The 26,694-nt window shown below is 37.8% G+C and overlaps 2 protein-coding genes across 4 annotated transcripts; both read left to right on the top strand.

Annotated features, from left to right (window-relative positions):
- Positions 1-765: 765 nt before the first annotated feature.
- On the top strand, positions 766-17,326 carry LOC113546400 (transferrin receptor protein 1-like). Of its 2 annotated transcripts, none has more exons than XM_053227487.1 (18): positions 766-881; positions 6,450-6,499; positions 7,608-7,845; positions 8,820-9,021; positions 9,147-9,369; positions 9,452-9,574; positions 9,713-9,808; positions 10,831-10,970; positions 11,054-11,223; positions 11,324-11,443; positions 11,541-11,626; positions 12,422-12,489; positions 12,570-12,633; positions 12,725-12,795; positions 12,889-12,973; positions 13,191-13,415; positions 14,180-14,332; positions 15,149-17,326. In XM_053227487.1, the coding sequence occupies exons 2-18, from the start codon at positions 6,467-6,469 to the stop codon at positions 15,389-15,391; spliced, it is 2,340 nt and encodes a 779-aa protein (XP_053083462.1). In that variant the 5' UTR covers positions 766-881; positions 6,450-6,466; the 3' UTR covers positions 15,392-17,326. The 2 variants fall into 2 exon arrangements, with proteins under 2 accessions (XP_053083462.1, XP_026802055.3); XM_026946254.3 differs by having other exon boundaries at positions 768-881; positions 12,422-12,485; positions 12,566-12,633.
- Positions 17,327-18,139: 813 nt separating this feature from the next.
- On the top strand, positions 18,140-26,363 carry LOC113546402 (transferrin receptor protein 1-like). 2 transcript variants are annotated; one of them, XM_026946256.3, is made up of 17 exons: positions 18,140-18,356; positions 20,028-20,256; positions 21,008-21,179; positions 21,406-21,628; positions 21,707-21,829; positions 21,922-22,017; positions 22,221-22,360; positions 22,455-22,624; positions 22,878-22,997; positions 23,095-23,180; positions 23,283-23,346; positions 23,452-23,516; positions 23,588-23,658; positions 24,021-24,105; positions 24,196-24,423; positions 25,307-25,459; positions 25,554-26,363. In XM_026946256.3, the coding sequence occupies exons 2-17, from the start codon at positions 20,076-20,078 to the stop codon at positions 25,797-25,799; spliced, it is 2,223 nt and encodes a 740-aa protein (XP_026802057.3). In that variant the 5' UTR covers positions 18,140-18,356; positions 20,028-20,075; the 3' UTR covers positions 25,800-26,363. The 2 variants fall into 2 exon arrangements, with proteins under 2 accessions (XP_026802057.3, XP_053083463.1); XM_053227488.1 differs by lacking the exon at positions 18,140-18,356 and adding an exon at positions 18,439-19,387.
- The last annotated feature ends 331 nt before the right edge of the window (positions 26,364-26,694 follow it).

The following is a 26,694-nucleotide window of genomic DNA, read 5'->3' as shown; positions in this document are numbered from 1 at the left end:
CAACTTGGAGAACTGACTGTTCAGGGTGCCTATAGGGCACTGCACCATGTGTTCTCATTTCATGTTTCCTCATATGTAGGGTCTCCCTAGAGGGAAATTCATTATGTTTTCTCCATATTAATGGCAGTCATTAGAGCACTGCATCATGTATTCTCCACTGGAAAGGTGCCCTGGAGGGCACTTTATCACATTTTATCACACTTATCCCCTAGAAGGCACTTTCAGGACATTTCTTTTTGACCATGAGTCCACAGGTAATATCCATGTTCCAACTTGATCATGATCTCCAGATCATTTCTGTGTGTTTGCCTGCTTAAAAAAAAAAAAAAAAAATCCAAAGTGACTTTTGACAACTGATGCAGAATCTAAACCAAATCATAAAGCTGATATGTCATAAATAAAAAAATTGAAATCAGTGGCAAATTGTTGCAGTATAAGAAGAATACAACACTTTGGTGCATGCTGTTATTGGGAAATAATCAACCTCAGGGTGATAACAGTAACTCTGCTTCATCACAGCACCATGTTGTTGATTATTTTCCTTTGATCCTTATCACGCAGCCTACAGTTTAAACTACTGATTTGATTATAATCTGGGGGAAAGGACCCGCTGTGTTCTTTAGATTAAGTACCAGTCAAATGAAATCCTGCGGGAACGTGCGGGTTTGGACAGAAACCCCGCAAACTCTCGCAGTTCACACACCTCTCTACAATCACATCTCCGTGCCCATGCCCTCTTTACTCAGATGAATGATGATAGGCACGAAGGAGCGCTGACGTTACCCGGATGTGACGTTGCCACTCTTCTTAACATTTAGCAAAAGCGTGTTTCAAGGTTGCCTTCAATCAGCACGCCGACTCGAGCGCGCGAGGAGGTGAGGGTAGGTCTTTTTTTTTTTTCTGAACAACCTTCTCTTTGTTCAGAACATTTCTGTTGTGAATGGTAGTATGATTATATGTTTTCTTAAGCATACTGACTGCATGTGTGTTAGTGGGTGACATTTCAGGCTTCTTTGACAGCACATGAGTGTGCTTTAATGCTGTGACATGCACGTGTCGCTTTCCTGTATCAGCTCCCTGTTTCCTTAGTTAAAAGGTGGCACAAAAATGTCCAGATGCGCAAATGCACGGTGTAAAGTCTGATATTGGAGATGAAGTGCAGTGTATCTGAGCCAGCCACTTTATTAGTACAGGTCATTAGGCTATAGAGCACCTGACCTTGACAGCTTCGACTCTAGGTACATGCTTTTCATGCCCTAGTAATGATCTTACATGGTTTGGTGTTAATTATGGACAAAATATGATTATTGGAGTCTTGTAGTTAGACTCAAATGTAGGTCTTTACACATGCACTTCTGGATTATTTTCTTTAAAAAAAAAAGTGCATGATTATTTAAAAGAGGTGTATAATTTATTTGTATAATTAACTTTATTTCTCATATTACTCAGTGTGGGTGTGGAAATGTTCAAGGGCGATGTGTAACACATCTACTGTCATGGAGCCATCTGTTGTTTGCTGTAATAGGGAGATTAAATTACAGTTGTACCTTAACTGGCTTCATGACCTTTATGCACAGAGGTAGAAAGAAGGTTATGAATTTGAATCCCAGGATGCCATAAAGCCACTGTTAGGACCCTGAGCAGTGCCCTTAACCTGCACCAGCTCAGCTCCATGCTTTGTATTGTGCTTTGGCTGAAATGTTTAAAATGTAAATATATAACTTTCAGAAGTAGATTATTACAATGGGATTGTTACATAGTTGTGTATGTATGTGTCTGTGTGTGTGTGTGTGTGTGTGGGTGGGTGTGTAGAAAATTAACATTAGTGTCATCGTCCGTGAATTTAATCATCACACTAGAATGACTAACATACACACACACAAACACACGATTAAATATGAGATGAATAAAAAAAACCCAACCACCCACAGATGACTTGTGACTATTACTTCCTATATATAGTGTTATTTATATTATGATTTAGTTGGTGGTGCTGAACACAATTGTGAAAATTTTTGTGATGTGACTCTCACATGATGGGATGGAGATGGAGTTTAATCCTCTAATGCAAAAAAAAAAAAAAAACCCACGAACCCCAAAAAGAACTAATTCCAAAGCTAAAGACACTTTCCAAATTATATCCATAATAAATTTCACGAAGGCATATTTAAAATGGAATAACATTTAATTGCATTTAAAAGACACATTTTGATTAATGTGTTCTTAGAGTGACATTATTTCTCAGACGGTCACATGGTGCTGGGGATTTGGGTTGAGTACTTAGAATAGACAAAAGGCATTTATTAGGATTTTGGCTTGAGGACAAGGAACATGCACATAAAGAGCTGCACTGCTTGTTCATTATGCAGGCGAATTATGCTTGTTTGGGGGGGAGGCGTAAAAGAAAAAGCAGAATGATTTCCTCAAATAGCTTCCTCATCGTGTTCATAAAATCTATTGCTACATTATTTCCTTTGTGTCTGTCTGTAATTTCTTTTATCTTTTTAAGACTCGGCTCTTGGTTTGCAATTAACTCCATCACCTCCATCACACTTGGTGCCAAAAAAACGCTGCCTACCTTTCTTACTCAGAACTCGAATACTGAAAAATTATCTGTTTTTTTTTTTTAGAGAAAACATGCTTTTTAAGCTCGTGTACCTATTAAACACACTCTCAGATTGCACAAAGGTAAAAAAAAAAAGTATGCTACTTGACATCTTAACCAATTTTCATTTTTATTTCGTACTTCCTATCATTTTCAACCAATCAGACGCTTCCATTCTGATGCAATTTCATCCATGTCCTTCTATTATAGCAAACAACAAACTCTTAAAACCACATTGTGTTACAGATTGCACATGAACAGATCTACACAAGTTTTTATATAGGCTACTACTACTACTACTACTACTACTAATAATAATAATACAACTTTTTATAAACTTATCAAGCACTTCTTATAATCTGAGAAGGAAATATCCATCAAAAACTTATATAAAGCTTCATCAAAATGTTTCATCAACTGCCACAATGGTCATATTTTGTCCATAATTAACAAAAAACCCACAGTTTTATGAATCGATCATGGCTTACGTATGGACCGTGTGCACCGAAAGGCTCGCTGGTGGCCATTTTGAAAGAAGCCCCCAAAACTTTGGACTTCCTTTTAACTTTGATTTTCATGATTTATAACCAATTTAAGAGATTAATTTATAAAATCTTGTATAGTATATATGTGAGTTTCATTTTGCAATAATTTATCATTTCATATAAGAGATTATTAATTAAGCATCACTTCCTCTGCTTGAGCATTATTCTCTGTATATGTTTACATGATGTATTGTGCAACTGATTATTGACTCACACCGTGTGTGATGGTGGTGGTGTTGGAGGTATATTGCACCACTCTAGAAAGTGTTTATATATTATACTTATTTCTGTTAACAGATCTGGGAGATACGATATGAGGAAAGTTATTTTTTATTTAAAAAACGAATACAAAAATAAGTAACATCCAATCAGCACAATGTAGTGCAAAAGCCATGCTACTCATGATACCTACAGAAAAGTATCACTGTGCTAGTTGTCGTGTATATATCATGAATATATCGTGAAATCACTTGCCTCTAGAGCATAAAATACTACAAACATTGCAGACTAGTGTTTTATTTTCTAATGAATGGGATCATATGAGGGCATGTTGCATGGAGAATGATTGATTAACTGCTAATATAAACTATATAAACTATACAACTTTAAGATGAATACGTTCTTGAGTTTGGATCTGATCTGATCTGGCATGTGCGACTCTCCCTGCAGGGCGTAACCCAACTCCATTCCTTCATGCCTCTATCTCTGGGATGCACGTTTTCCTGTATGTACAGATACTACTGTAGTAGTACAGTAATAAAAAAAGAAAAATGTTCAACACAGGAGAGGAGACAAAATCAGTCAGTTGTTAATAGTTCAAGTAATATTCATAATCTAGTTATTAAGGATTTCCACATATCATAACTTGTGCTCAGTAATAGTGTAGAATTGTTTTGAAATTTCCTTGTTCCTCATTTTTTTAATTCCACATTAATTTCAGTTGCTCAGAAGGCGTGAAGGTTTTAGTAGCAGGTGTTTTCGGACGGAGGTGGTTTCCAGCACAGCGCACTGTATTTCCTTTAATCATGTGGTTACTGCCTCCACTGTAAACCTGCTCAATTATTGTTTCGTTACTACTGACCAGCACATAGTTCACACATATACATATACATACACACATATATATACACTTTTCACTCTAGGTGTGGACGTTATGATAAATTATTACCATAACTTGTGCTCAAAAAAGTACTGTCTTGTAGATCGTCAGTATTCCCACATCCAACAAAATTGTTGCTTGCTCCTTGGAGTACTGATGTAGTTGGATGATGATGTAGAAATACTGACGATACACATCACACTCTCAGAAAAGTGTGTTATGATGTAATTTTATTACTATAATAACACTATATTGTCATATCACTCAATTCCTCCAGTAAGTCACAAATTTATATCACAGGTGCTAATACATGGAGGAGTTTGTCATTTTTAATGATATTTGATCGCCCTCTGGTGGCCAGGATGCTTTAAATCATAATGACAAGAATCAACCATGAGTTAGAATTAAAAAAAAAAAAAAAAAAAAAAAAGGTTCAGCACAGGAGAGGAGACACAATCAGTAAATTGTTAATAGTTCAAGTAATATTCATAATCTGGTTATTTTAGGTTTACCCCACATCAGGGGTAAGCTACACTCCTAAACCTAAACGTTCTTTTGTTAAATGCATTAGATGGAGAAATATAAATTCTTTTAAAGATGGACAGATTCAGACCTTTTGGCTCGCAGCCGTATGGACACCGTTTGCATTTTAACTAGATTTAGGTCTAGTAATTTCAGATATATTCATTTCTCTCAAAAGCGTGAGAATGATATTTGACCTACCCGTTGGCACACAGCCATATTTTAGCCTACTGTGCTAATCAAATAGAATTAAGATACACTAAGCTTAGAGTTATTCCTGATGCATGAAGATATTAGGTTTGAAATGGTCATACTGGAAATAAAACTAATGTAGGCTATAGAAGTTAAATGTTTAGTTGCATGTAGAGACATACAGAGGAACAGAATGATTGGAAAGGAGGCTTGATGGCAAAGTAAAGTGGGACACTGAGATTTGTAGTGGTAGTTAACACCTCAGGGTTATTTACACTTCACCATCACACTGCAGCGACCTCAGTGGAATGTCCTCCTGCTAAAGCCAACTGCAATCACAGTGCAAAGAAAGGTTACAAAGAAGAGACCCTGAATATCTGCAACTGACCCGTGAGCACAGAAACCCACAGATCCAAAAGGTTACGAGTTTAAATCAATTTTAGATTAGCAAATATTTTACAAAAATAGCATTTATGTTGGCTTTAAGTCACCAAAATTTGTTTTGACAATCATCATGTGTATAAATGTTTTGCTGTAACAAATTTAGAACACTATTTGTAACAGCCCCAACACTACAGTCACCTCTTTTTCCTCTTTAAGCAGTGTTTCATTACCCTCATTTGCATACTGGAACCTGATTGGCTGTTTTATTTTGTGATGTAGAAACACTCAGTGTAAATTGAGTCATTGGAATGCAGCCCTCAGCTTCCTGTTTTTTCAACTAATACACTGTTTTGTTTTTGCTAATAAAGTTCCCTGAAAGAATTTAATCATGAAAAACACACTTAATATGACTCTAAAGTGGAAATGATGGTGTATTGTAGCTTTGGTAAATTCTCCGAAGGTGATGAAAGTCGCGCCAGGTGCTCATTGTGATCGTTCTTTATTCAGCTGAGTAACACTCCCTGCATGTTTGCTGATCAAGCTCTGCAGTGGAACATGATCGTTGTTTGGTCCTGTTTAAAAAAAAAAAAAAAAAACCATCAGAGTGTGTCTGTGGTTCTGCTATAAATAAAGCAGGTTAGGTTTAGTTTCAGGAGCAATTTTAGTTATTAGTTTTCGGTAAATGGGAAGTGATACTATGTGCTAACTCTGGACTTTTAACAGAAGGTAGTTAAGCCTTGCAATAAATGACTAATTTTAATAGGTAAAGCCATAAAACAACTATCGATCAGGGATGCAGAAATATGTGACTCATCCAAAAGTCCCTTAATAGAGGATGAAACTGATGAGATTAAATTCTCATTGAACTCTCGGATGATACGTTAATAAATTAGTCAAATAAAATTGATACCATGTGGCTGAATTGATATCACCTAAAGCATTTTGTTCTTTTGTTTAATCTTACAAATTTCTGTGTATTGCCACTTTGCAGTCAGCTCACTTACAGTCCCAGGTTGATGGCCTCGTAGATACTGTATTAAGAAAGAAATCTGAAAGATCATTATTTTTTAAAAATTGAGCATTTTCTTTTTGTCTCTCTCAGCCATTCAGGAAGACAAAATGGATCAAGCCAGGACGACGATAACGAAAATAGTAAGTCATGCTTGTTTTTTTTTTTACCCTTAAATGTTTTTAACTTTGAAATTTAAAATGGTTTACTGTGGAGCCTTAATAATGCTTCTTTGCCTGTTATAGATAGACTAGAAAATATTCACTATGAAACTATTTTTGTAGTAACACGTTACATTGCGGTCTTGTGATTTCTCGTAATATATTTGTGCAAAAAAAATTGTAACTTCATTCAAAAAACTCTGCAGTGTAAGCTAATCAAAAATAGTTTTATGCTATACATTAAGTGATCTAAATTAACTAAACGTTCTCGGCACTAAATGTTCTGAGCTAAAACCTAAGAGTTTTCTCCTAAAACCGAATTACAAAACTGCTGAAATTAACTTTTATCTTCGATTCTTTGAGTCAGTTGTTGTGGATTATGGAAGATTTGTGGTTGGTTGATACAGTGGCAGTCTTACTCAAAAAATAAAATCAGGTGATGATCATCTGCTTTTTCAGACCGAGGTGCTTTCCAGGCCAGCAAGCTGTATTTCCTTTAATCATGTTCAGTTATTGTATGATCACAATTGAGAAGCCGACCACAATCCAGCAAACTGAATTGCTCCTATGAACAAGCAGTGTAAAGTTCATAAAAACCTTGAATGCAGCAGTATTGCACTGGTTCTCTTAAAAACAATAGTGTTGCACTAAAGGTTTTAACAAATTCCACTTGTTTACTACTAATCAGTTTGCAGATTGTGATTTTCATTTTTAAGTTAAGACCACCACCATATCAGCCAATCACAGGAAATTCATTCGTAAATCATTTATCATTTGTAACAACAGGGTCGAAGAATGTTTAAAAATGTAAAATTCTCATCGTTTTTTTAAACCCTTTAAGCAAATTGTGTCCAGCATCACACTGTAATTTGGTCTTCTGGACTGCTTTTAGTGCTAAAATGCTAGAATAAAAAAAAAGAATATTAAAATAAGGTCTAGCATGAATTTCTATACATATTTTATGTGATAGGAGTTCAAAAATGTAAACATTTTGCTTAATAAATTGTTATATGATGCCATGTGAGCACTTTATATATTATCATATATTATTTCCAGCCTAAAGGACAGAATGTGTTTCATATCCCCACAGTTCAACGGGACGGAAGGCTCCTACACGCGCTTCCTGACCCAGAACATGGAGGAAGACTCCAGCCACGTGGAGATGAAGCTGTCGTCTGATATGGAAGAGGAGGTTGGAGAGAATGGAGTGGTGGATCATGGAATACACCATCATGCTCGTCCGTCCTACGGCAGCAAAAATGGCCTGTGCAATCCCAGAAACATCTGCATAGTGGCAACAGTGGCTATTGTCATCAGCTTCGTGTTTGGTAAGAAGGAATCTTCTGGTTAACGGAGCATTGAAGATTGCACACATGCACACAATTTACTTTAATTACACACACTCTCTAAACAACGCTGGGCTGACAAAGCTCGGAGAGTGTTTAGTGATCCTGTTTTATATCAAGACTTCCTTAAATCTATTCTTTAGTCCTTTATACAAGAACATCACTATAAAATCTCACTTGGTGGAAAGAGTATAAGCAAGGATGTTAACCTGTTTACAATTTGTTATTTAACCCATACAGTATAAAAAAGATTCAAAGGACCCGCATATGATTGCACAGATTGTTAAAACATGATCCCACTATTCAAATATACGCAACATTATTTCTAATAATTAGAGCCATGAGATTTTTACTTCTAAACTTTCCCAAATCAGGTGATAAAATGTTAATTCAGTTGTTTTTTTTTTTTTATCATATTAACATCACTTTGGGCATTGTTTAACAACAGTTACAAACTTTGATTACTTTGATGAATTTAAAATTGTAAAATGTTAAGATGTACATTTTTTTTCATCTTTTGTTCTTCTATAGTATTAATTTAATTATTTTAAAATGTTAAAATATATTTTTTAAAATTTAGTTTCCTAGACATTAAATAAAAGTCGCATCAAACTCAGCTTTTCACATTTTTTTCAGGTTCTTTTTCCAGTTTGTTAGCAAACCTTTATATCATGATATACAGTCTGTCACATCTCGAAGCTCAAGGGTTTGATCCTGAGCTCGAGTTCGTGCCTATGCAGAGTTTCACATGTTCTTTCAGTGTCTGTGTGGGTTTCTGCTGGTTTCTTCCCACCTTCCAAAACCTGCAGATAGCTAGATCCCATGCAGGGTGTATTCCCGTCTCATGGCCAGTTTTCCCAGGATAGACTTTGGATCCACTGTGACCCTTACCTGGATAAAGTGCTTACTGGAGATGAACAAATGAACATTTTTTTAGTAATGCTCTTGATTTCCAGGAATTTTGATTGGGTCTAATATGTATAAAAAGACAACTGAAGAGGCTTCAGGCTCCTGCACGACTCCCGATTCTGCTCCCGCTTCTGCTCCCGCTGACGATGATGTGAGTCCGAAAGAAACGGTTCCCACTCTTGACTGGAGCGACATTACGGCTTTGCTGAAACGCAAACTGACCACAAGTGGCATTGAAAAGAGCCTCCGGTAATTCTACAATATAATACAGTACAAGTATTACCACACTAATTCTCCTTTTAAACACTGTTTAAATGCTATTCCAAGGCCATTTGTGCTGTGAAATAAGAGCTTTGCTTTTCCTGAATTCTCAGTGAATTCTCCAGGGAAGATCATCAAGCAGGATCCCCAGGAGATGAGATACTTGCCAATAAACTGTTGACAATATTCAAGGATAATAGCATGGACCCCTGGATTGATGCACACTTTGTTAAGGTCCAGAATCTTCCTAAAAGTGGCACAAATAAAGTGACGTTCGGTAGCAATACGTATTCCGAGCCTGGCTATTTGTCCTACAGTGCAACGGGAACAGCACAGGTTTGTATTTCAGCCTTTTTCCTTCAGTCTTTCTGATTTAAATTAATACAAATGAGCTTATGCTATTGATTTGGTTTCACAGGGTGCAGCTTTGTATGCGTATTATGGACGAGAAGACGACTTGAGAACTCTGCAAGACATTGGTATTGACATGAAAGAAAGGGTCCTCTTGGTCCGTGCTGGAAAAAATAGTTATGCTGAGAAGGTTGGTGATTTATTTTTTTAAATTTTTTTTTTAAACAAAATTTGGTTGAATAATTTTTACCAGTCTGATTTGTATTAAGCTTCCTGTGAGTTTTATTTATAAAATTGTTTGCCATCCATTGTTTAAAAAAAATGGCAGGTTGCTAATGCTGCCAAGGTGAACGCAAGTGCAGTGCTGATCTACCCCGATCCTGCTGACTATTCGTTTAATGAAGACACTGCCTTGCTTGGCCATGTAAGTATCTACATAAAGGTCTTGTATATATTGACTTTCCATATCGACTTTGTTATTGAGGAGCCTCCATGAAAAAAAAAAAAAGTGTCTCTTAGGGGGGAAAAAAAAAAAATCGAGAATCAATTTCTTTAAATTTATAATGTAGGATAACTTCTCCTCCATCCCATTTCATTTCCTTGTCTTCTAATATACTTCAGTTTTTAATTGATACAATGTGATTTTAAATAATTAAATAACAAACGATAATACAATTTTTCAATAAGGTTTAAAATCATGACATCATCATGACATCACACATCACACAGTAGTTATGGCTACAAGGCAAATCACAGGTTTATATTCATGCACTCATTCTAATATGTTGGTATAACCGTTGCTATGGTCAAGTTTTCCATTAGGAGACGTTTAAGATTTTTGGAAGGAGTCTCCAGTGTCAGCCGAAATGCTGTAAAGTTTACTGGCACAGGAAAGTTGTTAGGAGGCAGGACTTTGCTATTTGCAGTTTCCTGTAACAAGCAGCATACTTTTGCCTTATTAACTTCAAGAGAAAATGATGGAACAACTCTGTATCGCTGCTATAACGTAAGTGATACAGGAACTAATTTGTTAATGTTCCACAACATTAATCGCAATTATTAACTATACTAAAAATTCTGATGTAAAAAAACGTAAGTAACGTTGTTGTTGATACAGTGAAGCCTTCTGTAAGGTGATGGAAGGAAGGAGTCTTCAGTGTCAGTGCTTTGTGATAATCTGCATGTTTGCCGCAGAGAGCTAGGGAAATGTAAGGAAAGTACCACTGAACATATTAAAGAAGGGGAAGATAATACCATAGCTGACGTGAGACTGGAAAGTAGCTAGCCCTGGGCGTGGATGCTAACTTGGAGTATTTGATGTGGATCTAGTTTGGTGGAAACTATAAATACGGTGTTACTGGTTCGGAGCTCTTCAATCAAGGAAAGACTTTAAAATGAAGAGCGATTTTTCAGTTCTTCAGCTCAACATCTGGTCTTCTTGCACAGGTCCATCTCGGCTCTGGTGATCCGTACACTCCAGGTTTCCCATCTTTCAATCACACCCAGTTTCCCCCAGCTAAATCATCAGGCCTGCCCAGCATACCCGCCCAGACCATCAGAGCCAGTACAGCTGCAGCGATCATGAGGTAAAGCATGTGACGTGAAGTTTTGGCCTTCCCAAGAATGTCTTTCTCTACAAGAATGATACAGAATCATATGTGATTTTCAGGGGAATGGGAGGTCGCAGTTCCCCTCGTGGATGGGCTGATGGAGGTCTGCAAGACGTTGAGTACAAGCTCGGTAATATTAACAACACTGTCTCCGTGGAGGTGAACAACGTTCTCACTGAGATACAAATCCATAATGTGTTTGGAGTCATCAAGGGTTACGTAGATCCCGGTACGTCATGTCACTTCCTGTGTACAGTATCCAGAATCAAATCCATATGTGCTTATATATCTTACGTGAATCCATCTTCACTTGTAATCTTCTGCTTTAGATCGTTATGTGGTGATTGGAGCTCAGAGAGATGCCTGGGGTTCTGGATTTGCGAAGTCTACCGTTGGCACGAGCTTGCTGATTGAGTTAGCCAGAGTTATTAACAGCATGATACATGAAGGTGAGGTTTTAATAGAAATGTGACTTATTAAAATGTTGTTTTGTTAAAACATGTATAAGCTACACATTTATAACATTTAACCATTTTTCTTCTGAAGATGGATTCAGGCCCAGGAGGAGCATCGTGTTTGCAAGCTGGAGTGCTGGAGAATACGGGGCTGTGGGTGCCACCGAGTGGCTGGAGGTCAGAAAAAGCTTTAATCTGTTTCTTCTATATAATGTAATGTACGCATCATTATACCACAGCAGAGCTGAATCCTCGAATCTGATTGGTCAGAAGGTGTTGATTAATTTTCTGTAACAGCAGCTCTGACAGATGTTCCAGCTCTAAGACAAATCCCAGGTTTATATTAATGCGCTTGTTCTAATACGTTATCGTTACTATAGTAACAGCTCATTCACAGGGACATAATTTAAGACTAATAATGAACATTGTATTGTTACTTAGCAAAGAAAAACCTATAACGTTAATGTTATATTTTCTGTAAGGAGATTATTTAGTTCGTTTAGCCTTTTTGGAAGGAGTCTCCAGTGTCGGTGCTTTGTAACATTCAAAGGTAAAGCTGTAACCTGAATTTGTAGTTTCTCTGTAACATGACAAGCTGCACTTTTTTCGGTATTATTAACATCAAGAGAATTTAAGGGACTCACTTGTAGCTTCTGTAACATAACTGATAACACGAACTAACTTGTATCAGATGTTCCACAACTTTAAATGTAACTACAAATGGAAAAAAAGTACAACATGCTGTATTTTAATACATGAAAAATTGTCATCTTTGGCAAATTGCTGTGTTTATTAGAGGAATAAAACACTTCAGGATGTGCTGATGTGGAAAATAAGGCAACAGCGTGTTGGAAACATTAACTCTGCTTGAAATCCAGAATTCCTGTCGTTGATTATTTTCCTGTATTCCCAAGTAGTTTATTACTTACATACACATGTAAATTAATAATATTTGTTGTTTTTCACCCACAGGGTTATTTGCCTTCTTTGAATATGAAAGCCTTCTCCTACATTAGCCTGGATGGAGTTGTCACAGGTGCCTAATCCTTCTTTTGCTTCTCAGTAAAGCACGACTTAACATAAAACTGATACTAAACATCTATAAATTCTGTACAGGTACCACTTCATTTAAAGCAAGTGCAAGCCCACTGATGTATGGCCTGATACAGAGTACTTTAAAAGAGGTGAGATTTTCCAAGTAAATCGATCCTTTAGCTTTAATTTATTAAGGTTTTAATATAACTTACTCCTCTTTTTTTTTTTTTTTTGCTGCAGGTATCTTCGCCCACTGACCCCAACAGGAGTTTATTCGCACAAGTGGCTGGAGCCAACTGGGAGGCGGCTGTGTATGTGCTACACACCTTCCAATGACAGATTTCTTAAAACAGAGGCATGTATTGTAGTTAATACATCATGTGAATCATGGCTTTCTTTCACAGGATGGAGCCGATGACGATGGATGACGCAGCCTATCCGTTCCTGGCCTTCTCCGGCATCCCTTCAGTCTCTTTCCGATTCACTCATGTGAGAAATCTCCCGACTCTGATTGGTCAGAGGGTGTTGATTAATTTTCTATAACATCAGCTTTGACAGTAGTGTAGCTAACAAATCACTTTACATATTAATGCACTCGTTCTAATGCATTATAGTTTCTATAGTAACAACGTAAACAAGGGCTACCTGTATAGGTTTCAGTTAATTTGAGTTTGGATTCAGATGATTACTGGCTTTTCTTTTTCAGGATAAACCATACCCATTCTTTGGCACCTTGCTGGATACCAGGAGGAATCTTGAGAGTAAAGCATCGAACGTACCCGTGCTGACCAAGGCGGCAGGCGAGATGGCAGGTCAGATTGCTCTTCGGCTGGTACACGATCATCTGCTGAGACTGGACACGGAAAAGTACCTCAATGTCATGCGCATACAAGTGAACAAAATCAATAAGGAAGTGATGAGTCTGCAAAGGGTAAGTCTTCCTGAGCTGCACTGAATGAAGGACGGATGGCTTTTAAAGTCACAGGGAATATAACATAAGCACTGCTCAGATACCATATTTTTTCCTTCATTTCTTTCTAATTTGGTCATTTTTGCGAATTCCTACCCACCGGCCAGCTCTCTGCTATTATATGACAACTACCAACCGAGAAGGGTGAAGGCTGACACGTGCTTCCTCTGAGACACGTGAAGCATCTTTTCGAACTGCTGCTCATCCTGCAGCATAACACACACGGAAGAAAGAGCTATCTGCCCTCTTCCACATGGATGACTTTACCGATGATTGGCTAGTTTCGCTGTAATTGACAGGGATGCAAGAGTAACGCCATCCCTCCCACCCAGATAGTACAGCCCATTTTGCTCCCCTGACCGCGAATGGCTGTGGCATCATCAGGATTCAATCCAGAAATTTCCTGATAATGTGGCCTAATATTTTAATGAGCTTTCTAAAAAAAAAAAAAAAAAAAATCAGATTTTTGAGTTTTGTTAAAAGTCTATGTGGAAGGGACGAGTTCTATTTATCTTGTCCCATGGTTAGCCCCGCCCACTTTGGATATAAAGATGAGATTCCGGCAAAGAACATGATATAAAAAGTCACCAGTTAGTCTTATTTATGGCTCACAAGACCAGCATGTATTTCCCTGGGACTTTAAATACCAAGTCTGTTGCCGTATATACAACAGTTGAGAGTGTTTCATTAATTTTTTTTTTTCTGTTCTTTGTTATTTTTTTCAGAATGGTCGTCTTCCAAAGACCCTGCAGATGAAGTGGTTTATGTCCGCTATAGGTTCCTATAGTCGTGCCTCCAGAAATCTCTTCAGCACCATCCAGAACAGCGACCTTGATGATGTGGAGCAGTGTCGCATCATCAATGACAGAATCATGGGGGTAAATTAAAACCTGTTCTAATACAAAGTTGATTAACAGTAGTGCAGCATCACAAGCTATAGCACCAGTGCTTTGTCGAGGGCTATCATTTGTGTTTCGGGCTGTGAAAGTAATTATTTTCAAAAATATACAGTACTGTGCAAAAGTCTTAGGTACCTTATTTTTTTTTTTTTAGTACAAAAATTGTTATAGATTTTTATTTTATAATTTCTACATTATCGAGTCAAACTTTTTAGATTTCCAAACATTAGTTTTCCAGCACAAAATTAAATGTTACAGAAAAATGTTTGTATGTCAGTAAAGAAAGCAGTATATTATGTAAGAGACACTTTTCAGACAAAAAAACAGAATGAAGGCTGCTGGCTTTTGCTGCAAAAATAAGAAGCGAGTCGACAGTCAAAGTCTCCAGAAGAACTGTGGCTGGTTCTGCAAGATGCTCAGTAACACTTACAGCTCATTTCCTTATAAAACTGCACACACTGTGTTTTGTTTTTTTTTAAGCAAGGGGCCGTCACACCAAACATTGACTTTGTTTCATTTATTACTGTTTACTGCTCTTTATAGTTTTTTTGAAATACAGAACCATTTAATTTAATTATTTTCGAAAGGCATCTTTGCTCATGCTTATGACTTTTGCACAGTACTGTGTGTGTGTGTATGTGTGTGTATAATATAAAATATACACATGTGGATGGGGCCAGAGATGCATGAAGAAGGGAAATGTAGTTCAGTTCAGGAAAATGTGTACTTTTCAGAACTAACTATAGTAGAAAATGTCAGTGTGACCATGGCTCTTCCTTTCTTCTGTACCTACAGGTGGAAAGAGATCTTCTGTCTCCTTACGTGTCTCCCCGGAACACACCGTTCAGACACATATTACTTGGCTCAGGATCATGCACTCTGCAAGATGTGCTCACACAACTGACCGCGATCAGAGAAGAATCAGCCAGCGCCGACGTTGACCTGCTGAAAAATCAGTTCGCTCTGACCACCTGGACAATCCAGAGCTGTGCCAACGCACTCGCAGGCAACGTGTGGGACATGGACAATGACCTTTAGGTGAAATTTCACTCCGACTATAAAGAGAAGCTTCAGATTAAAACTCCAGTCCCTTTATGGATTAATGCATAATGGATTGCACTCCACTGGCCTATTAGGATGCCTTAAAGTGACACTGTGCTATATTTCAAACAAAAGCTTGCTTGAGTAAACAAATGCTTGTCCATTCCTTCCTCCATTCCTGTGCACCCGTGCGAACGAGGCAAGCAAACATACATCATGTCATGATGTAGCCGTTGAAGTCCATGGTAGCTTTTTTTAAATGTTACTGTAAATCAAATGAAAATGACTGCTACCAAAAGATTTTGGTTGAAATATAGAACAGTGTCATAAAAAGATAAATATTATTTCTAGAATAAAAAGCAGCAGCCATAAAAAAAGAAAAAAAAATACCAAAAGACAAATCTGGTGCTTGATGAACATGTAGTTCTGATTTGTAAAATATTACCTTGCACAGTATTTTCCTGAACAAATACAGCAAAAAAAAAGGTCAAGGTTTAGCTCAATTCATAAAAAAAATAACAAAACAAAACAAAAACCAAAACAAAACACGGGTTCTAGTTTACTATTAGAAAATTCAGTACGTTTTCATTACTTTATTTGAGCTAATGTTGTTCGGAAACACTTGGATTTCAAAGCTGGCAATTAGTTCACGAAGAAAAGTTCAGCAATCTTAACCCTAAGCACCAAGCTTCTTAATGTTTAGCAGTTACAGGTCGTTTGTGTCCTAGAATTGTCTGTGACAAAAATCCGAAGCTGTTGCACCATGAGCTGAACGCCGACTTAACAATGTGGCACTGAGATCTCTATTTATTTATTTATTTATCAGTGACAGAGTTCACTATAAATAGCATTTTGTACCACTTTTTTAAAGAAATGTATAATTATCGGAAGCAGTGCCTTCCATAATTATGACAGTTATACTGTCGAAATGACAAAATGACAAAAGCAGCATCTGCTACGGACGTAAGCCCGTTTCTGGAAAAAAAAAAAAAAAAAAAAAAAAAGTCACTACTGGGGACCGTCACATTGCATGGTTCAGTGCTGAGTCACACACCTGAATGTTGTCATTGTAACCAATGATTAACGTGATATCTGGTGTCCTCCACACACACGCACACACACAGACACACACATAAAACACATATCTGACTCGTCTCTGGTGTCTTTTTTTTTTTTTTTTTTTTTTTATTCTTGACCTTAACCATTATCGGGAGCAGCGTCTCCCATAATGTGAGCGAAGTCAATGGTAGTTTTTGCCTACCAGCGTGTTGATATCGAGAGCAGGGCCTCTCATATTTCACTGTATGGTGGATGTTAATTATCGGGAACAGTGTTTCTCATAATGTTGTACATATTACCTGCATGGACAGTGCAGTCAGTTTGCTAAAAATCTCCTGTGTGTGTTAGCTGTTAGTGCTGTCTTTATTTTTTTTAATCATGTGAATGGAAAGTAGCAACAAATCAGATCAATCATGCAAGTTATAGAAATAAATCTACATTTGTGATGACCGTTTGTATAATTCTATAATATGTATATGTGCTTTTCAGCTGTTTCTTGCGTGTGATTTGTTTTTTTTCTTTCTTGTTTGTGCTTTATATGATGACGAGCTTAATATTCTTTCCCAGATTTTTTTTCCCTACATATTAAATCTTCTTACAATCTGTTCACCAGCTCAGAATAATTTGGCATTCAGGCACTTGTTTTAAATGATGTAACCAAACTGAAGCTGGAATATTATTTTATGCAAAAGTACACTCAAGTTGCAGCTAACAATCCTTTCCATTCCAGCTGAATCTAAGAAAGAAGAAATGCAGATTTTTCTTAATATAAAATGTAGCTGCTTACGCTCCAGCCCTTCTGAATTGTAAACTTTTTATCTTCAACAATGTCAAATGCATAAACTGTTTAATGCAATAAATATGTACACCTTATTCAAGTGTCTTGGCTTTTAACCCTAACAGCCTCAGCGTACATGCTTTCAACAATTTATGTAGAATTAAATTATTTTTTGGTTTAAGGCTGAAAAGTTTGGCTTCTCATTGTGACGTCAGAGAAATATATTTAAAATGAACAATTTCATATTCTAAATTAGCAGTCTGCATGTTGAACAGTGTAGATGCATTTAGGAGGAATTTTTACGCAGTTAGAGTCTTGCCATTTACATTTTTTCAATGTGGAAATCTGAATTTGAATGTTATTCTGAAAAGAGTTTCACAGTTTGTAAAAATCTACAATCTGAAACAGGATTCCACTCTTAATTGTGTCTGTGGCTGAACGTTTGAAATCCAGCTTGAAGTCAAGTATAATAAATCTCTACAGACAATACCATGAATTCATAATTTTTTAGATTTGCTTTCAAAATATCATCCAGGTAACCTGGAGACAAACGCAGCTGAATTCAAAGTCCCACTCCCACGCCCCAAAAAAATTTATTTAATGTTACAACTTTGTTATCCTCTATATTAAAGGAGGGAAGTTACCCAAATATTATTTTGAAAGCAAATCGAAAAATGTAAATGAATCAAGATTAGTATTGCAATTCAACAGTACAAGTTCACCAGCTAGTATAATGTTGCATTGCAAAATGTTCATAAGTATGAAATTCATTCTGTTTAAGATTCAAGATGTTATGACAACCTCCAAATTCCAAACAATACATTTACATTCAGATTTTTGCATTTAAACCCTAACTCCTAACTCTGATTTTGGGAGTTTCCCCACCCCATGCAAGAAAAAAAAAAAAAAAAACCTCTGCTGGGAAAAATATAAAACAATAACAACAACCACAGCAGATAGAAAGAGTGTAATTAAAAAGTGAAAGAAGAAGTTTGAACACTGTGACACGGTGACTTTTATAGCTTTTATGCCCAAATCCAGGAAGCAGGATATGATCTGAGCCCCAAGCCACTCACATGACTGCTGCTATTTTGCAGAACCCTGTTCCTCAGAAGCATCTTGCTGGTAAGAAGCATTGAGTTGGGGGTTTTAGGTGGAATGCTCTAGCTTTTGGGGGGATTTTGGTTGCACAGTGAGGAGGGAAGCTGTGTCTTTCTTCTGTTTACTGTTGTTCGAGTTGTTAGAGTTCACTGGTCACGTGACATGCATTCCTCTCCTGTGGAGAGGAAGTGTTCATGTTTACAGTTATTTGTACACATGTTATCATTAACCTGCTGTTTTTCAGTGCTGGTGATGTTGTAAATTCAGGTATCACATCTTTCCTGAGTTGTTAGTCTCTTTTTTTGCTGTAAAACGGGAAAAATCCCGACGCTGTGATTTCTCTGTTTATGTCCAAACTCCACACACTGCACTACTACACTGAGTTATACAGTATAGTGAGAGTATAGAGTACTTTTTAGTACAGTATACTTAAATACTCTATAACACAGTGTAGTAGTGTAGTGCAGTGCAGTAGTATGCAAGTTTCTCCAAAGCATTTCTTAAAGAGACATACAGGACATGTACATGCAGCATCATAATCTGTTCATAATCCACTAATAATTCGACTGAAAGCTCAATCTGACTAGAAAAAAGTTCATGTATGCACTTCAATCCCTTTAATAATCCAGTAAATGGAGGAATAACAACGTAAGGCTTTGTATCGGATTAATTTCACTATCGGAATGTGAGTTTGAGACACTAAAATACCTTTTTTTAAGAATAAAAAGGTCCAAAGTTCATATTACATATATTCTTTTTATTAAATAAAGGGTTGTGGTGGGTAGCGTTGCCGCCTCACAGCTCCAGGGTCCTGGGTTCGATCTGTGCAGAGTTTCGCACGTCCTCACTGTGTCTGCACGGGTTTCCTCCGGGTTCTCCGGTTTCCTCCCGCCGTTCAAAAACATGTAGGTAGCTGGATTGGCTATGCTAAATTGCTAGGAGAGAATATGTGTGTGTGCACGGGTATCTTATCCCAGGTGTATTCCTAGCTCATGCCCAGTGTTCCTGGGATCCACTCCAGATCCATGCAGGATAAAGCGAAAGTGAAAAAAAAAGTGAGTGAGTATATTAAATAGAGATTACACACTATATAAAATCATTTTGAAGCTGGATAGATTGTGGGATTGGAATTGGCATTGTTACCTTACATCCTGATGGATGGAAATGGGAAGGATTGTAATATTGGAAGTCAGATCAAATTTATTTATATAGCACATTTAAAACAACTTTCATTGACCGAAGTGCTGTGTAAGGATGTTAAGATTTAAAAGCTAATTAAAATAAAAAAAATAAACATACAAATAATAACTATACTAATAAGAATGGAAATAACAATATAATGCCTAAAATAGAAGGATTAACAGGGTGAAAAATAGGCAGCTCGTTCAGCCAGACTCTAAAGCAAGAGTGAAAAGGTGTGTTTTTAACCTAAGGAGGGGGAGATCCTAGAAGGAAAGACAGGTCTATCACAGGGCACCTTGCTGGTAGATTTTTTTTTATTTCTTTCACTGTGGAATTATATTGGGAAAAAAAAGTAGGTCCTCCAACACATTCCACCTTTACAATGAGGGAACGGATTCTAGGTCAGTGCTCTTAAGCTACAACACTTTAAATACAAAAGATCCTGACCACACTATATATTGTATAAAATACAGTAAGCTTTAATCTTTATCGAAGTTTGCCATATGTCCACAGTTCATCGGGAAGCCACATTTCTACGCAACGTTCTATCAGCCCCGGATCATGGAGGATAACAGCAGTCAACTGGAACTGATAATGTCTGATTTGGATGAGGAAGCTGAAGGGAACAGAGTCGAAGAGGTTGTGACTAATCGCGTCCATCCTTCCTTCATCAGATCAAGCCAGCATACTTTCAGTAGCATCTGCTTCATGGTTACTGCCGCTCTTTTCCTGTTTGCTTTTGGTACGGAACTTCATCTGACATCATTCCATTAAAGCCTGGTTTAGGTGATGAATGGGGAAACATTTGACACACATCATGGTTGAGAATAATTGTCCTCCCATGTGAAAAATATTGTTTAGTCTTGTTGTTCTATCCTACTTATGCTTCCTTAAACGGGCTACTATTGCTGATGTCATCAAAAGAAGGCAGGCAAGGAAACTCTTGCAATACAAAGAAAGTCCAGCAGGGGAGAGGAAACATACTAATTGCTGACACACTTGTTAAAGTAATCATTTGGCAAAAAATTTGAATGTACACAATGTTCACCTTGCTGTAATGTTGATCAGCTAAGATATGGAAATCGTAGCTAAATGTAAAGGTTTTCTGTAAATCCATCATCATATACTGTATGTACTTCATTGTTAGGTAATAATCTCAATTTTAAATAAATAATTTTGCAAAATAGTAGGAAGAGTCCCTAATTCTGCAACTTCCATCATTTCTGTCTTCAAATTTTGCATGGTGGGGCCTAAGGGGAATGTTTCAAAGTATAACTAGGGTAATGGTGATCACAAACACCCCAAAGATGCCCTTGCTGACTTCCCTCACAACTCGGAAGTGTGTAAGACCTATGTTGCACAAGTGCCCACTTGCCGAAGAAGGCAGTTGGAGTTCTTTAGAGTCTCTGGCCTTGGTTGACAAATGGCTCAGATTCATTCTCTGGTTGTAAGTGTTGGAAATAACTTTGTGTTTCTGATTTTGCTTTTTCCAGGATCCCTGATTGGCTACGTTGCTCATACAAAGAGAGATGGAGGCACTCCAAGCTGCATAGAGTCTACTTCCTCTGAAGATGTGGTTCAGACAGAAACAATCTTAGACTGGAGCAATATTACATCCTTGTTAAAAAATAAACTGACCACAAGCAGCATTGAAAACAGTCTTAAGTATGTTTACACAAATTTATCTAATGTCTGGACAAATAACCCAAGCTCCAGTGCCAATGCCTGGATCCAGTTTTTAAACACAGTCTAGAATAGGTCTGTTTAGACTTACCTGTGAAGGGCCAATGTTACTACAAGTTTTGATTCCAACCAGACACAACTAATCTAAAGTTATGAAGAGGTCTGGGTTACTGAATAGAGTCTCTTTCTCTTTGTGATTCTTACTCAGTGAATTCTCAAGTACCAGTCATCAGGCAGGATCTCCAGGAGACATGGAGATGAGCAGTAAAGTGTGGAAAAAATTCACTGATTTTGGCATGATGCCTTGGACTGATTCACACTTTGTTAAGCTCCATGTCCGTCCTACAAAAGGCACCAACACAGTGGTGTTCCATAATAAAACATTTTCTGAACCTGGCTATTTGGCCTACAGTCCGACTGGAACAGCACAGGTTTGTGTTTAAGCTGTTTTCTGTTCTGCCTGAATATTTCTTCTCAGGACACTGATGAATAAAATATATTTTTTACAGGGTGCAGTTCTGTATGCTCATTACGGACAAACAGGGGACTTTAAGTCCCTGCAAGATTTACATATAAGTTCAGAAGGAAAGATCGTCTTGATCAGAGCTGGAAAAATAAGTTTTGCTGAAAAGGTTGGCACAATTTTACAATCCAAAGTCTATATATAGTTTTTAATTTATCTTGAATTTTTGTGTACAAATTTTTACTTTTGTTTAACTTACAGGTTGCTAACGCTGCCAGTGTGAACGCAAGTGCAGTGCTGATCTATCCGGATCCTGCTGACTACTCGTTTGATGAAGAAACTAGTCTGTTTGGTCATGTATGTACTGGCCTTAAAGTTAATTTATTAAAAACTCCACACTGACATTAACCCGTGGTCTGGTTCGAACCGGGACTATCAGCTGGCAACACTACCTGCTGCACCACCATCATGCCTTAATGTTTTATTCTGTAATACATTTTTATTTTATTTATTACATTTAGAGAGGTTCTTTAGTTCTTCATATTGACTTTTTTGCACAGGTCCATCGTGGTTCTGGTGATCCATTCACTCCAGGTTTCCCATCTTTCAACCACACTCAGTTTCCTCCAGCTAAATCCTCTGGTCTGCCAAGCATACCTGCCCAGACCATCAGAGCCAGTACAGCTGCAGCGATCATGAGGTAAAGCACACAATCCTGATCAAGTGAAGTTCTCAGTTCCACATAATTATCGTTCAGGTCTTGTGCTACACTGTGTCTAGATTATGATTTTCAGTAAAATGGGAGGTCATGATCCACCTCCTGAATGGGCTAGCGGCAGTCTGCGAGATGTAACATACAAGCTTGGTGGTGATGATGACGTTGTCTCTGTTGACGTCAACAACGATCTCACTGTGACGAAGATCTTCAACATGTTTGGAGTCATCAAGGGTTTCATAGATCCAGGTACACAATGATTCATGACTCCAAAAACAAATATATCTACAGGCGGATATCAAATTAAGCAAAAAACCAACACTGAGTGTCTTAGTAAGGTGTTCATACATCACAAGCAGTCTATTGGAGGGATGAACAACATTCTTCCAAAAGATCTTCCCTCAGTTGGTGTTTTGATGTTTGATGTGGTGAAGATCGCTGTCTAACGCCACTCTAAAATCTCCCATGTCTTCGTTTGACTCATCTTTATCTTCTGCTTTAGATCGTTATGTGGTGATTGGAGCTCAGAGAGATGCCTGGGGTCCTGGATTTGCGAAGTCTACTGTTGGCACGAGCTTGCTGATTGAGTTAGCCAGAGTTATTACCAGCATGATACATGAAGGTGAGCTTTTAATAGAAATGTGACTTATTAAAATGTTGTTTTTTTAAAACATGTATAAGCTACACATTTATAACATTTAACCATTTTTCTTCTGAAGATGGATTCAGACCCAGGAGGAGCATCGTGTTTGCAAGCTGGAGTGCTGGAGAATACGGGGCTGTGGGTGCCACCGAGTGGCTGGAGGTTGGATAGCAGTCTGTGTGTACTGTGTGGACTATACAGCAAGAAATGATCAGCTCATTGTGACTATTCAGCTGATCACATTTCATGTTTTTGCACCAACAGGGCTATTTGTCTTCATTGAATATGAAAGCCTTCTCCTACATTAGCCTGGATGGGGTTGTCACAGGTGTAATTATTTTAATTTTTTTCATTATTTAAATGAAAAACAACATAAACTAAATTATACCTATAAGACCTTTACACATACACATTATTTAAATATTCTGAACAGGTTCCGTTTTCAAAGCAAGTGCAAGCCCATTGATGTATGACTTGATAGAAAGTACTCTGAAAGAGGTGAGCTTTTCCATGCAAGATTTTACATTATGTTAATTTGGGAGAGAACTAATTCCCTGCTTTTGTTGCAGGTATCTTCCCCCAGTGACCCCAGCAAGAGTTTATATTCTCAAGTGGCTGGAAACAACTGGGAGGTGGCTGTGTATGTATTTAAATTGAAACAACACATTTTCTAAAACAGGGACATCAAATTTTCATTTGCATCTTCACTTGCCACATTATCCTGGTCAGGCTTGCGATGGATCCAGAGCCTATCTCAAGAACACTGGGTATGAGGCGAGAATAAACCCTGGATGGGATGGCAGGGCATCATGCACACACACATTCACTCACTTATTTACACCTAGGGGCAATATGGAGTAGTCAGCATGTTTTTATAGGTGTGAGGAAACCGGAGAACCCTGGTAAAAGCCCATGCGAATACGGGGAGAATGTGCGTACAGACGGCAACCTGAGGTTAGGACTGAGGACATCATGCGTTTGAATTGTAATTTATTTCCACAGGATGGAGCCGATGAGGATGGATGACCCCACTTATCCATTCCAGACCTTCGCTGGTATTCCGTCAGTCTCATTCCAATTTACTGAGGTAAGTAACACAGTTATTAGAGTACTTATTATTCTCACACTTTTGTATTTTTGTACCATTAAGGAGTAACTTCTCTTTCTTCTCTTTCAGAATAAACAGTACCCATTCTTCGGCACCATGTTAGACACCAGAAAGAATCTGGAAGCTAAAACATCTACGGAATTGCTTGTGGTGGCCAAGGCAGCAGGTGAGATCGCAGGGGTGATGGCTCTTCGCCTGGTGCATGACCGCCTGCTCAGACTGAACGTGGAGAAATACAAAAACGTCATGAATATACACATAGTCAAAATCAACAAAGAAGTGATGCGTCTGCAGAAGGTAAGGCTTCCGACCTGCACCAAGATAAGGAAGACATTAACATCAATAAATTCTCATCATTTTGCACATCGTTTCTGCTTATTATGTGCTGGAATGCTGAACTCAGCATTTGCAGACAATTTGGTATTTCTCAGAAAATTTCATGGGCCACCTAATCGAATGTCTAATTATATTCATACTGGTGTGAACACAAAGATTCAGGACTTGATTTAAACCCCAGAGGCAGGTTCACAAATGATTCAGTCAGTTTGAACAAGCTGCCAAGCAATGAGTCATTCCTTTCCTTCAGTTGCTTCTGAAACTGAAAAACAACAAACTGCTTTGATTTCAGTCTGACTGACTCAGTGTCAGCGAATCAGCAAACAGCCTAGAGCTATGATGATTAAACAGTTTTGCATAGGTTTACATTATATATGTATTTGTCTTTGTTTCATGTGTCAAATGTGTAAATCAACCAAAAACCATTGAATCCTTTTGGTCACAACTGAGATTTGATCCTTGGTGGAACAGCTGCGCCACTGAGGTTAATTTAACCCGTTCAGGTCTGTGATGGGTGTAAAATAACACAAAAATTAGCTGATTATTAGTTATTTTTTACATTGCTCAAGCTGTTTTTTTTTTGCCTAAGGCTGCACTTTTGGGCAAACCATACAACTCACCTAAATGGCTAAATGTGAGACATTTACACCATAAATACTGTATTTGTGTGTGTGTTTGTGTGTGTGTGTGTGTGGTTAATGTTAAATAAATAAAGTATTCACTGAAATAAACAAAGTATTCATGAATACATCATTCCTGTAAATGAAGGTATCATGAATCCCCAGGATTAAAATGGATTACAGCAGTTAATCAAAATGAGGCATATGTGTGCTCAAATTTTCAGTTCAGCCACCTTACAGAGCATGTGCAAATGCAGTGGTTGATGTCAGCTTTGGGTTCATACAGTCGTGCTTCTAATCGACTCATCACCAGCATGGAAAACAGCGACCTTTATGACCTGCAGCAATGTCGCATCATCAATGACCAAATCATGGGGGTAAATCAAAAGTCGTCGTGATTGTATCATTGCCACGTAGACGTAGACAAAATGAAAACAATCCATGATGTGTGTTTTCTCTGTGTGTCTGCAGGTGGAGAGGAATCTGCTGTCTCCCTACGTGTCTCCCTGGGACACTCCGTTTAGACACATATTGCTTGGCTCTGGGTCACACACTCTGGGAGCTGTGTTCACACACCTGGCCTCCATACAGAACGGTACCTCCAGTGTTGACGCTGTCCTACTGAATAATCAGATTGCTGTGGCTGCCTGGATGATAGAGAGCTGTGCCAGTGCGCTCGCAGGGAACATGTGGGACACGGAAAACGAACTTGCCTAAGAAATTTGCACTGGATTGCACTATTACACTGCATAAGGTGTCAGAGACATTATATGAATGAACTGACATTGATCAGACCGACTTAAAGCATTACTCTGTGCTATATTTCAGCCCACTGCTGTGTTTCACCTGGACGTGTGCCGATAATGTGATAAAAAAAGAATAAACCACTTGGGACATGCTTTTATAGGAAAACAATCAATGCCCAAGAACCCCCTTTACAACACCAGCCTCTTTTTTTTCTCTCTCTTGAAGCAAAACATGGCTTGTCATCGTACCGATAAACAGCAGAACGTAAACTCCTCTGTCCTGAAGACTTTACTGTGTTGGAAAACCGACTGTTACCAAGTGCTGACACTGGAGACTCCTTCCATAATTGTTGAATAAACAAATATGTGTATATGGAGTATCCCTGTGAATAAGAATGAGCGCATTAAACTTGTGATTTGTCTTGCAGCTGGAACTACTGTCAGAGATTCTGTTAGAGAAAATGAATCAACACTTTCTGACCAATCAGAATCGAGTATTCAATAGACATGTGGTGTCAAAAAAAAAAAAATAAAATAAACACATTAAAAATGGCTAATGAATTCTTACTTGATGTGTCCTGTGTCATTCTCACTATCAACCACAAGGGGGCGCTACAGAACAGCAGCACTCCATTTCACTCACAGCTGCCCAGAAAAATAAAAACAGAGATTATGTGCAAATTTTGAGCTTATAATTAAAAATATATATATATTGTGTAGACTAACTGCTATAAAATGGTGTCTCTTATGTAGGCTAAATGTATACACTAGACTCAAAAAGAGTCATTAATCAAAAGGCGATCCTAAAAATTGAAAGAAGCACCTGTTTAACATGCTACTGCAAATTAATTTTCAATAAATTATAT

Source organism: Pangasianodon hypophthalmus, chromosome 21 (genome assembly GCF_027358585.1).
Source record: "Pangasianodon hypophthalmus isolate fPanHyp1 chromosome 21, fPanHyp1.pri, whole genome shotgun sequence".
NCBI classification, from domain to species: Eukaryota; Metazoa; Chordata; class Actinopteri; order Siluriformes; family Pangasiidae; genus Pangasianodon; species Pangasianodon hypophthalmus.
Note: the sequence above shows the minus strand (reverse complement) of the source record. Positions and strands in the feature narration are given on the sequence as shown.